At 37.0% G+C, this 13,621-nt stretch overlaps 1 protein-coding gene across 4 annotated transcripts in view; it reads left to right on the top strand.

Annotated features, from left to right (window-relative positions):
- Nucleotides 1-13,621, top strand: part of LOC127841178 (chloride channel protein 2-like) — a 113,878-nt gene that overhangs the window by 56,923 nt on the left and 43,334 nt on the right. For all 4 annotated transcript variants that reach the window (XM_052369824.1, XM_052369823.1, XM_052369822.1 and 1 more), the window contains exons 3-4: nt 5,673-5,802; nt 11,428-11,559. In XM_052369824.1, the coding sequence (XP_052225784.1) occupies nt 5,673-5,802; nt 11,428-11,559 (262 nt within the window). The remainder of the gene's footprint in view (nt 1-5,672; nt 5,803-11,427; nt 11,560-13,621) is intronic.

The following is a 13,621-nucleotide window of genomic DNA, read 5'->3' as shown; positions in this document are numbered from 1 at the left end:
CTTGTGCGCTAACTATATTAGTTATTGTAAACAGTTGTGCAATTTATTGGTTATTCATTAAGTTTAATGTAGATAATAATCATTTCAAAGCTACTTCTGTTCGGAGGTCCACAATTCCAGACTTCCTGAAAACTCAAGCCCAACATACAATCAGGCTTCCTTAAAAGGCAAATTCTTTATGGTCCAGCGAAATTTCTAATATGGCCAGTCCTTGTGACAAGCCAAAAAAATTATGACTAAATACCGAAAAGTATAATACTTGCCAAAAGAACGAAAACACCCCATTAGAATCCCTCTTTTTGTGGATTTCTAGCCTTTTTGTCATTAAAAACACTGACGTGTCACAGGTTTATAAGAGTGCTCTCCCTTTGTTTGTTTTTTCATATTACCACCTATCCAATTACAGAAAATAATGGGCATTATTTTATTTGTGTCAGGCATCAATAGAATTCAAGAAAGAAAAAGTAGGACTCAAAAAATTCTAGAAGGTCTAAACCACTCAGCCATGCATCTGGACTGATATGTTCAGTAGTGAAGTCATTTTATACTTGAAATACAGGATTTTTTCTGCTACAGGGGTCTGACTATGATTTTAAAACAGGAGTCCTATATAGGAATCCTTACTTGCAAAAATAGGAGTCCAAAAGAAAAAAATAGGAGTCCCATTGAATATTGCACATGTCTTCATATTTTTAGCAAAAATTGCATTTAAAAAAAGAATGAATATAAAATAATACATAATTGTCGGTTTCATTTTTGAAAACCCATATACAAAATGTACATTAGGAATCCTTTTAATTATATTCTTATTATCTTTACTTAAATAAAAATCATGAAGAAAAAAGCGTCATTTTTCTAATTTACACATACAACTACCCTTGTTTAAGCGTTTCCGAGAGCCCTGTGCTTTTTAAAAAGGCTGAAAACAGACCCTATCTCAAACAGAAAATTGTTTGTAAAAAAATCCCAATTAACTTTTTTTTTATTTGAAGTGCAAATTGCATTTAAAGAAAATGGCTAGGTAATGGCCTCATGTGTCAATATTCTTTTATAAAAAAATCCCAAGTCGGTTCATTTTGTTGATAAAAATTCCCAAATATGCGATTTTTATAGATCTAAAAAATCACAATTTGACCAGATTCCTTTTTCCAAAATGGCTAGGCTAACCCCTGATATAAGTGATCCACCTCTTGTAACAAAAATTAAGAAAAAGAACAGAATGATTTTAAATATTCAATTATTTTGCATTTGTATCACTAATCATTTTACCAATTTTAAATGATAATAATTCATACACAAAGCTGTATTTTTAGTACCGGGGTATGTGTCTATTTCATTATTGTTTTTTTTACACCCTGTTTTATGGTTGTTTTTTTGTTTTGAATATGTGATGACATGTTAGAAAATTGTCATTTCTTCTATTGATCTCTATAGTATTTACATGTATAGTAAATAAGAAGTTATCAGTGATGATTTATTGTTTCTTATTGGAAAGAGCCTTAATATTTTAGATATTTATTATTAAGTTAATATATTGTCAATAAACTGGTGCAGGCAAGTTTTAAGACCGACAGCCTGGTGTATTTTACACTGCTCATCTGTTGACTTGAGGCATTAAATAATTGTGTAAAAATAGCTAGACTTAACAATTTGTTGCAAAATTTGTGACTTGGATAGGAAGGGGGTCACCCCCTGCTTGAGCGTTTTTGATCGTCGTTTGCCCTATTAAAGTCCGTTGTCTGTCTTTAACATTTGCCTTGTTAATTCCTATATGCCTCATTTATTGCCAAATCTTCATTAAACTTAGAAGATTTGTCCCAATTATATCTAGTGAGTAAGTGAATTGCAGGTTCATGTGAGGTCAGAAAGTAAGTCACAATGTCAAATAAAGACAAGCTTGTTAATACTGAATTAGTCACTTTTTTGTCCAATCCTCATGAAAATTTCATTTTTGTCAAACTTTATGTTCTTATGATATCTTAGCTGCGTTATAAAATGGATCTGGTCTGTTGATAAATATGCATACCAGGGGTGAGGCAGATTGCCATAGTGACAATAGTGAAATCTTGTTGAGGCAGTTTTTCTTAAATGGATATATATTGAAACCTAAGTGTTAATAATTACATGTAGGAGTCACAGATTTGGTCCAATCATCTTGAAACAAGCTCAGAACAGGTTTCCCAATGATGTCAAGTTCATATGGCGACCAAAGTCCATTATTGTCACAGCATGCAGAAGCCATTTGTCACTTGTGTTTATATTAGCGGTCATGAGGCAGTCATTTCAAGTTGCGAAAAAGTTAACACTCAAATTGATCTACGTTGTTGTCTCGCTCGCTATCTGACTTAATAGTGTGTATAGTGCTTATTTGTGACTTTTAGAATTTAATGCTGTATCGGCTTAAATGCGGCTTTTTTGGAGAAAATAAGTACTAAGGTGTTGAGAAGGTTTGTTTTACCTGGATGAAAACAAGGAAATCTTCAAAATAAATGTAAGCATTTATGTTACAAGCTTGCAAACAATAATAGCTATTAAAATGCTTGCTTATTAGTGCTTCAGCAAAGAGCGGAATCATCTTTCTTCCAGCAGATCAGTGAGTTATCAGCATGATGAAATATGTTGAGAATGGTTTGATTGAGAATGATTGTTTGTGGTTTGAATCATTAACCATTATTAGAGATAGCTTTGCTGAGTGTGATTGTTTGAATGAAATCATGTTTGTGTGATGTTTGTGTACAAAGAAGGGTTTCTAAGCATTTTTTTTCTCTTAAAGTGAATGCAAATTATATTATTAGATGACAAACTTTCTGTAAAGTGTTAACCTGACTTTTGCAGCCACCTGCGTTAAGCATTTTGTTCAACCACGTCCCTTAATCCTTGGCCAAACCATGCTTTATATAACTTTAAAAAAAATGCCCCCCCTCTCCTATTTTTTTTTTAATATTCTCAAAATTTTCACCAGTAATGTTTATGTATTAATTTTACTTAATGTCAGTGTTATCCAACTGCAAATACTGTAAGCATTCATATAACTATATAATATATATTTAATAAATAGCAAATTAGCATACATGTAGAGCTGTAAACATGCAGTCTGATAGTGGCCACACAAGGGCATTTAATGTTGGTAATGCAGTCTGATAGTGGCCACACAAGGGCATTTAATGTTGGTAATGCAGTTTGATAGCGGCCACACAAGGGCATTTAATGTTGGTAATGCAGTCTGATAGTGGCCACACAAGGGCATTTAATGTTAGTAATGCAGTCTGATAGTGGCCACACAAGGGCATTTAATGTTGGTAATGCAGTCTGATAGTGGCCACACAAGGGCATTTAATGTTGGTAATGCAGTCTGAAAGTGGCCACACAAGGGTGTTTAATGTTGGTAATGCAGTCTGATAGTGGCCACACAAGGATATTTAATGTTGGTAATGTAGTCTGATAGTGGCCACACAAGGGCATTTAATGTTGGTAATGCAGTCTGATAGTGGCCACACAAGGGCATTTAATGTTGGTAATGTAGTCTGATAGTTGCCACACAAGGGCATTTAATGTTGGTAATGCAGTCTGATAGTGGCCACACAAGGGCATTTAATGTTGGTAATGTAGTCTGATAGTGGCCACACATGGGCATTTAATGTTGATAATGCAGTCTGATAGTGGCCACACAAGGGCATTTAATGTTGGTAATGCAGTCTGATAGTGGCCACACAAGGGCATTTAATGTTGGTAATGCAGTCTGATAGTGGCCACACAAGGGCATTTAATGTTGGTAATGCAGTCTGATAGTGGCCACACAAGGGCATTTAATGTTGGTAATGCAGTCTGATAGTAGCCACACAAGGGCATTTAATGTTGGTAATGTAGTCTGATAGTGGCCACACAAGGGCATTTAATGTTGGTAATGCAGTCTGATAGTGGCCAAACAAGGGCATTTAATGTTGGTAATGCAGTCTGATAGTGGCCACACAAGGGCATTTAATGTTGGTAATGCAGTCTGAAAGTGGCCACACAAGGGTGTTTAATGTTGGTAATGCAGTCTGATAGTGGCCACACAAGGGCATTTAATGTTGGTAATGTAGTCTGATAGTGGCCACACAAGGGCATTGAATGTCGGTAATGCAGTCTGATAGTGGCCACACAAGGGCATTTAATGTTGGTAATGCAGTCTGATAGTGGCCACACAAGTGCATTTATTGTTGGTAATGCAGTCTGATAGTGGCCACACAAGGGCATTTAATGTTGGTAATGCAGTCTGATAGTGGCCACACAAGGGCATTTAATGTTGGTTATGCAGTCTGATAGTGGCCACACAAGGGCATTTAATGTTGGTAATGCAGTCTGATAGTGGCCACACAAGGGCATTTAATGTTGGTAATGTAGTCTGATAGTGGCCACACAAGGGCATTTAATGTTGGTAATGCAGTCTGATAGTGGCCACACAAGGGCATTTAATGTTGGTTATGTAGTCTGATAGTGGCCACACAAGGGCATTTAATGTTGGTAATGCAGTCTGATAGTGGCCACACAAGGGCATTTAATGTTAGTAATGCAGTCTGATAGTGGCCACACAAGGGCATTTAATGTTGGTAATGCAGTCTGATAGTGGCCACACAAGGGCATTTAATGTTGGTAATGTAGTCTGATAGTGGCCACACAAGGGCATTTAATGTTGATAATGTAGTCTGATAGTGGCCACACAAGGGCATTTAATGTTGGTAATGCAGTCTGATAGTGGCCACACAAGGGCAGTTAATGTTGATAATGCAGTCTGATAGTGGCCACACAAGGGCATTTAATATTGGTAATGCAGTCTGATAGTGGCCACACAAGGGCATTTAATGTTGGTAATGCAGTCTGATAGTGGCCACACAAGGGCATTTAATGTTGGTAATGCAGTCTGATAGTGGCCACACAAGGGCATTTAATGTTGATAATGTAGTCTGATAGTGGCCAAACAAGGGCATTTAATGTTGGTAATGCAGTCTGATAGTGGCCACACAACGGCATTTAATGTTGGTAATGTTGTCTGATAGTGGCCACACAAGGGCATTTAATGTTGGTAATGCAGTCTGATAGTGGCCACACAAGGGCATTTAATGTTGGTAATGCAGTCTGATAGTGGCCACACAAGGGTATTTAATGTTGGTAATGCAGTCTGATAGTGGCCACACAAGGGAATTAATGTTGGTAATGTAGTCTGATAGTGGCCACACAAGGGCATTTAATGTTGGTAATGTATACATTGTATATGAGTCTTGTTCTTGGCAAACTGGGCTTAACCCTTTCAGTGCTGGAACCGAATTTTGAAGGCCTTTGCAAACAATTTGGATCCAGATGAGACGCCTCAGAACGTGGCGTCTCATCAGGATCCAAACTGTTTGCTATTCTGATAGTACTCTTTGAAAAAAATCAAAGAATATGCTAATTTTAGAAATTCAGCAGACGACATTTTTGCAGACTACAAATTTCCCAGCATGCAAAGGGTTAATGCATGAGAGGAAAGTGTCATCCGTGATAAGCCTGTGAGAGCCTGCATTAAGCCCAGTTTTTGCAGAATGCAATTCATATGATCAAAACTAGCTATTGTTACCACAGGCACATACGATTTCATTGCTGTTTACGACGATTTTTGTCATGATTTAAACAATAATGTTTCTTAATTGTTTAAGATATATGGGCAATACAGAAAAGACCTGGGCAGTTTTGCTAAATTCCAAGCGAAGCTATTAAAATCTAAAGATAAAAAAGACATCGGCAAGCGTGAACCCAGAGAGACATACAGACTTTTAGAATGTTGGTGTAAGTACTTAAATTCTTTCATTTTGTTCATTGTTTATTTTTTAAATCATCCACATGTGGTAGGGTGTAAATATAATTTCAGTAGATATATAGTACAAAAGCATCTACACGTTAGAAAGACAGTGTAAATTGAATAATTATTAATGAAAAATATGTTAATAAGAAACTGGTCACCATAGACATGTACCGGTATCAACTTAAATTTACTTTTACTTAATATAAATATTGGACATTTGTGCTTGATACATTGCTATGAACATATTTTTAACCAGGTTTTCCGAAGGAAAAAACTGGTTATTAGATTGGCGAATGCGGGTGGGCAGGCTGGCTGGCTGGCGGGCGGGCGGAACATGCTTGTCCGGGCCATAACTATGTCGTTCATTGTCAGATTTTAAAATCATCTGGCACATTTGTTCACCATCATTGGACGGTGTGTCGCGCGAAATAATTACGTCGATATCTCCAAGGTCAAGGTCACACTTTGAGTTCAAAGGTCAAAAATGGCCATAAATGAGCTTGTCCTGGCCATTACTATGTCATTCATTGTGAGATTTTAAAATCATTTAGGCACATTTGTTCACCATCATGGGACGGTGTGTCGCACGAAAGAATCACGTCAATATCTCCAATGTCAAGGTCGCCACAACTATAAATAGATTTTAAAAAAAACAAACTTACAAAGGGGGTTAATTTTGTTTGTTCATTTCAAAAGTTCAGTTTGAGTTTTCTCCCTTTATCAGATTTTTTTTTCACAATGAAAACCTGGTTTTGTGACAATTTTGTCCCCTTGTTGTTTCGTTTAATTGCTTTAATTTCTTTATATTCTATTGAAAACGTTTATCTCCATTCAGGTAATTTCCACTAGTAAAAAATATCAAATGTGCAAAATTTTTGCCTCAATATGCAGCAGGGTAAGTCTATTAAAGCCCAGTGGAATGCTCACATCTTGGATGACAGTTAAATGTATACAGACTTATCATGAGACAGCCTCATTAGAATGCTCATTGTCTTGAATATGGCCATCTTGTTCCAACAAAGATCTTTAATATCTTAGTGTTTGGTGTAGGCAGTGATTTTGACATGATGACTAGTTTAACTCTTTCAGGGCTGGAACCGAATTTTAAAGGCCTTTGCAAACAGTTTGGATCCAGATGAGACGCCACAAAATGTGGCGTCTCATCAGGATCCAAACAGTTTGCTATTTTGATAGTATTCTTTGAAAAAAAAATTAAGAAAATGCTAATTTTAGAAATTCAGCAGACAACATTTTAGCAGAATACAAATTTCCCAACATGCAAAGGGCTATTTTAAAATGATCCTTGCCCTGGGAAAATGGGCTTTATGCAAAGCATGTGTGTAAAGTGTTGTACCAGATTAGCGTGTGTAAAGTGTTGTACCAGATTAGCGTGTGTAGTGTTGTACCAGATTAGCGTGTGTAAAGTGTTGTACCAGATTAGCCTGTGTAAAGTGTTGTACCAGATTAGCCTGTGTAAAGTGTTGTACCAGATTAGCTTGTGTAAAGTGTTGTACCAGATTAGCTTGTGTAAAGTGTTGTACCAGATTAGCGTGTGTAAAGTGTTGTACCAGATTAGCGTGTGTAAAGTGTTGTACCAGATTAGCCTGTGTAAAGTGTTGTACCAGATTAGCTTGTGTAAAGTGTTGTACCAGATTAACTTGTGTAAAGTGTTGTACCAGATTAGCCCATGCAGGCTTATCAGTGACTATTATATACATGTAGTGATTTTCCCAGGAGGACAAAGGGGCATGGCACATTACTTTCAACAAGAGGGCCATGATGGCCCTGAATCGCACACCTGACTCATTAGGATCAGATGAAAACTATGACCTCTATTGTCTACACAATGTTTTTCTATGATTTGACCTAGTGACCTAGTTCCTGACTCTAGATGACCCAAATACAATCCCAATCCAGATTTCATCAAGATAAACATTCTGACCACAGTTCATAAATATTGGATGAAAACTGTGACCTCTATTGTCAACACAAGGTTTTTCTATTTATTTGACCTAGATTTTTACCCCAGATGACCCAAATACAATCCCACCCAGATTTCATCAAGAATTCTGACCAAATTTTATAAAGGTTGGATGAAAACTGTGATCTCTAATGTCTACACAAGGTTTTTCTATTATTTGACCTAGTGACCTAGTTTTTGACCCCAGATGACCCAAATAAAATCCCAACCCAGATTTCATCAAGATAAACATTCTGACCAAATTTCATAAAGATTGGATGAAAACTGTGACCTCTATTGTCTACAGAAGGTTGTTCTATTATTTGACCTAGTGACCTTGTTTTTGACCCCAGATGACCCAAATACAATCCCAAACCGGATTTCATCAAGATAAACATTTTGACCAAATTTCATCAAGATTGGATGCAAACTGTGACCTCTACTGTCTACACAAACAAATTGTTGACAGACGGACGCACAGACACACGCAGGCACGCACAACGGACGCCGGACATCACACGATCACATAAGCTCACTGTGTCACTTCATGACAGGTGACCTAAAAATATGTGTCGGAGATAAACATGAACAGTTGTGGTTAAAATCCCATAGAAACAAGGGCTGTTTGTAAAACATGCATGCCCCCCTATATGGGCTATAAGTTGTAGTAGCAGCCATTGTGTGAATACAATTTTTTGTCACTGTGAATGGTGGTGGTGGTGGTGGTGGTGGTGGTGTAGTAGTAGTAGTAGTAGTAGTAGTAGTAGTAGTAGTAGTAGTAGTAGTAGTAGTAGTAGTAGTAGTAGTAGTAGTAGTAATAGTAGTTGTAGTAGTAGTAGTAGTAGTAGTAGTAGAAGTAGAAGTAGTAGTAGTAGTAGAAGTAGTAGTAGAAGTAGTAGTAGAAGTAGTAGTAGTAGTAGTAGTAGTAGTAGTAGTAGTAGTAGTAGTAGTAGTAGTAGTAGTAGTAGTAGTAGTAGTAGTAGTCAAGTAGTAGTAAGCACGTAGTAGTAGTACGTTAGTAGTAGTAGTAGTAGTAGTAGTAGGTTAGTAGTGGTAGTTAGTAGTAGTAGTAGTAGTAGTAGTAGTAGTGTCAAGTAAGTCGTATGCAAAGTAGTAGTATAGTAAGACGTGGTGGTGGTGGTGTTTGGTGTGGTGGTTGGGTCGTTAGGTAGGTACTAGTAGTACTTATTACGTAGTTAGTCCAGTAGTAGTAGTAGTCGTAGTAGGTAAGGTTTAGTAGTAGTACTAGTAGTAGTAGTAGTAGTAGTAGGTTAGCTAGTAGTAAGTAGGTTAGTAGTAGTAGTAAGTAGTAGTAGTTAGTAGTAGTAGTAAGTAGTATAGATAGTAGTAGTAGTCGTAGTAGTAGTAGTAGTAGTAGCAGTAGCAGTAGCAGTAGCAGTAGCAGCATTACAAGACCAATACTTAAGAATGATCAAATGGGAAAAGGTAACATAGCACCAGCAGTAAATATGGAGCTCATTTACAGGTCAGATTTGGAATCTCTGCTGTAAAATGAGATTTTGAATGAATTAAAGGGAGGCAAATCTGTAATAAAAAGAACATGCATAAACCGTAGTTGTTTCCCTTGTTTGAACCATGCTAAATCCTTACAAGTTTGGAAAGAATTGGATGAAAAATTTGGACTTTATTGCATAAACACCATTTTCTCAATTCAAGGGGAGGTAATTCTGTACTTCATGGACCAATAATGCTCATTTTTTGTAGGGTTTGTGTCCTCATTGATATAAAGACACTGTGCAAATTTGCAAAGGATCGGACAAAAAAATGTGGAAGATTTTTGAAAGTTTTCACAAAATAGGCAAAAACGAATAAACATGCAAAGTTCAACGAGCTCCTGCGGCCATGTTTTTTGACGAATCAAATTTCTTTGAACAACTTTTTCAGGGGAGCCCTCAAAGGTCATCCCTGTGAAATTTTTTGAAAATCTGATGAGCGGTTTCTGACAAGAAGATTTTTTAAGGTTTTTACCATATATGGTCATGGCGGCCATCTTGGTTATGTGATCAATTTTTTTTTAACAATTCTTTTGTCCCATGACCTAGGGATGCTCCACATGAAATTTAGTTGAAATTGGCTCAATGGTTTAGTAGAAGAAGATGTTTACAAATTTGTATACGGACGGACGGACGGACGGACGCCGGACGCTGAGTGATCACAATAGCTCACCTCGAGCTATCGCTCAGGTCAGCTAAAAAGTGCGCAGTTTAGGCAAAAAAGGGCAAAAATGTTCAGTGAATACCTGGATTTGGAAGAAACATGAAATCAGAGGCAGTTGTGGGAAAAACATATATAAACAAGCACACTTAATGGTAATTGATGTATTTAACTTACTTAAATTAATATTATTATATTCATGATATTTACCTTGCAATGTCCATTTCAGTTTCATGCTGTTTCAGTAAACTATACACCACGACAAGCATAATAAAGCAATATATGCGTATGAATCTGATTATACACAGATCCACTAACATATATGTGAAACCGGTGTTTGTCTTATCCCATTTTCTAACGATAATCTTTTCAGATGTGTTAACTTTGTGAGTAAAATTCAGTAAACTGAACGGTAACAGTTTGTAAACACTCTTGACATACATCCACTGGCACTGAGTAGATTACTAATAAATATGTTGTTGGTATCTAAAACGTTGTATGCATCGTTGATTATTATCACAGGCATTTAATTTATCCCTTCTAAATGTATGATCTCCATCGTTAATTCGATCGTTATTGGCCATTTTTGCAGAGGGTCACAATTTATTTTCTGTACAGTCCGCAATCATGTTAAAATGATGTAAGCGACAGGTGTGCACAGCAACCTAAAATCGAATAATATGTCTGCCTAATATGCTATTCCCATTTTGTTTGATTAGTAAATGTTACAGTAATTGTTTCAATAATTTATTATCTTAAAAACGATAACGATAAAAATAAAATCTAAATCTGTGTCCTGAAATGTTTAAGCAAGGGATTATTGTATTTACTCTTTATGGCACTTAAAAATAATATACAAAATTCGTGTCTGGAAATTTAGATACGAAAAATATAAAAAAAATGACAGGTATCCGAAAATTTAGAGACAACAATTAATGTGTCCGAAAATTATAATTGTATAGAAAAAAAGTAATAAATTAATGATAAATAATTGTATTGTGGCTTACTTTTCTTTTTCTGCTTTGAAAGAAAAACAATTTCCGGGCTTTGCTAAATCTTGCCTCAAATGATAGAACCAACAAGTAAAGCTGTTTGGTGAATCCATTGTTTTCTATGGATTTACCCCATTGAGCGAATGTAATGGTCAGTTGCCCTCAGAGATGCATCTGCAATGTACCAGGTTTTATGACCTTAATCTGGTTGTAAAAATCCATGCTCAAAGTGTCACAAGAGAAGCGAAAACAGGGCCATAGTCTGTTGAATAGCGCTGAAAAATATACTGTCTGAACATTTAACATAACATAGCCTTATATTATTAACAGATAGGGTGGTACAGACCTGGCACTGGGTAGTGAATGTCTGAACATTTAACATAACATAGCCTGATATTATTTACAGATAGGGTGGTACAGACCTGGCACTGGGTAGTGAATGTCTAAACATTTAACATAACATAGCCTGATATTATTAACAGATCGGGTGGTACGGACCTGGCACTGGGTAGTGAGGAAGGTCGGGGAGGACTGGATATTCCTGGCGCTGCTCGGGATCATCATGGCCCTTCTCAGCTTTGCTATGGACTACGTCATAGAGAAGATGCAGGAGGGTGAGTGTGGAGCTTAAACCTTTTTATTTCATCTTGATTGCATTAACCCTTTAAGCGCTGGAACCGAATTTTGAAGGCCTTTGCAAACAGTTTGGATCCAGATGAGACGCCACAAAACGTGGCGTCTCATCAGGATCCAAACTGTTTGCTATTCTGATAGTATTCTTTCAAATTACCCAGCATGCAAAGGGTTAAAAGCTTATTGAAATGCTCTCGAGTTTGTTTCCTGGGAAGGACCAGTACATGGTGCCTTTTCAAAGATGATTATAGAACACGTGCACAGTGGGGTACCAACCTGTGCTCTCACGTTTGCTGGGCGGACACCATATCCACTATGCCATGGCTAAAGTGAACAATCATTAGTGGTTTGGATGTCTTTTATGACACATACAATCGCGTCATACCAAAAAAGGCTAATGCCATATGCAGCCAATATAGTTCTGGCCCAGCCTGCTAAAAGGTCTGCTAATAAAACCATGAAATCATGTGGAATGTAAAGGCCCCTTACCAGATTGTACATTTGCGTTAGCTAGGATGGAGGTAAGCTCACCATATATGGCATAAGACCCATTTTAGAATGCCGCAGGTCATATAATAGTTGCTTGTAATCCCCATCACAATCATGCACTATGGGATCACAAAATTTACACAAATGTCAGATTTTTACTGGGCTTTAACTAGATCAATATTGATTATAACAAATTTTGCCACTTTATTGCAAAATTCTTCTCATTACGAGATGTTTTTTTTTAGCCAAACAAGTCTGTTTTTCAGCAATTGGCAATTAGAAAATTCAGACATGTTATTGGTTTGTGAAGAAAAATTAGTGTTGGCATGGCTTGTATGATGCAGCACAACTTAATTTGACATTGTTAAGTTTCATGATGTACATGGTTTTAGAGAAAGTGAAGGACAGTGAGTATTGGAAAAAAAAATAGTGGTTTGTGAAGTAGTTTTTGTGGCTTGCCTTTCATTTATGACACAAAAGGGATATTTTTTTCGGCCTTGCTTTACTTTACTATGTGGAAGAAAAAAACAGCCCTAAAGGTTGTGTTTAACGCTATTTAAAGTGGTTTCTCTGGTTTGGATGTGTTACAATTTCTTACAATTTCACATAAATAATGGACCTGATGACACAAGAATGAGTTGATGTATATGAGTGGCGCTGTGGGACTTGTTAAGGTGCGTAAAGAGTTGTTCCAGATATGTGTTCGCAGTTCACACAGGCTGATCAGGAATGAAACTTTCTGCCTTAACTTGATTTTCGCTAAGAAGAGTTTCTGTGATTTTTTTAGCTCACCTGAGCACAAGGTGCTCATGGTGAGCTTTTATGAATGCCTTTTGTCCGTCGTCTGTCGTGCGTTGTCCGTTGTGGGACATCAACATTTGCCTTGTTCACTCTCTAGAGGCCACATTTATTGTCCAATCTTCATGAAATTTTGTCAGAAGCTTGATTTCAATGATATCTTGGATGAGTTTGAAATTGGTTACGTTTGCCTGAAAAACATGGCTGCCAAGGGGCGGGGCATTTTTCCTTATATGGCTTTATATGGCTATATTAAAATCTTGTTAACACTCTAGAGGCCACATTATTGTCTGATCTTCATGAAGTTTGGTCAGAAGATTCATCCCAATAATATCTTGGACAAGATCGAAAATGATGCCAGTTGGTTGAAAAACATGGCCCCCAGGGGGCCGGGCATTTTTCCTTATATGGCTATAGCAAAACCTTGTTAACACTCTAGAGGCCACATTTATTTTCCGATCTTCATGAAACTTGCTCAGAAGATTTGTCCCACTGATATCTTTGATGAGTTCAAAAATGGTAATCTTTGCTTGAAAAACATGGCTGCCAAGGGGCTGGGCATTTTTCCTTATATGGCTGTAGTAAAATCTTGTTAACACTTTAGAGGCCTCATTTATTGTCCAATCTTAATGAAACTTGGTCAGAAGATTCATCCCAATAATATCTTGGACAAGTTCAAAAATGATGCCGGTTGGTTGAAAAACATGGACGCCAGGGGGCGGGGAATTTTCCTTATATGGCTATAGTAAAACCTTG

This window comes from Dreissena polymorpha, chromosome 8 (genome assembly GCF_020536995.1).
Source record: "Dreissena polymorpha isolate Duluth1 chromosome 8, UMN_Dpol_1.0, whole genome shotgun sequence".
NCBI lineage: Eukaryota > Metazoa > Mollusca > Bivalvia > Myida > Dreissenidae > Dreissena > Dreissena polymorpha.
Note: the sequence above shows the minus strand (reverse complement) of the source record. Positions and strands in the feature narration are given on the sequence as shown.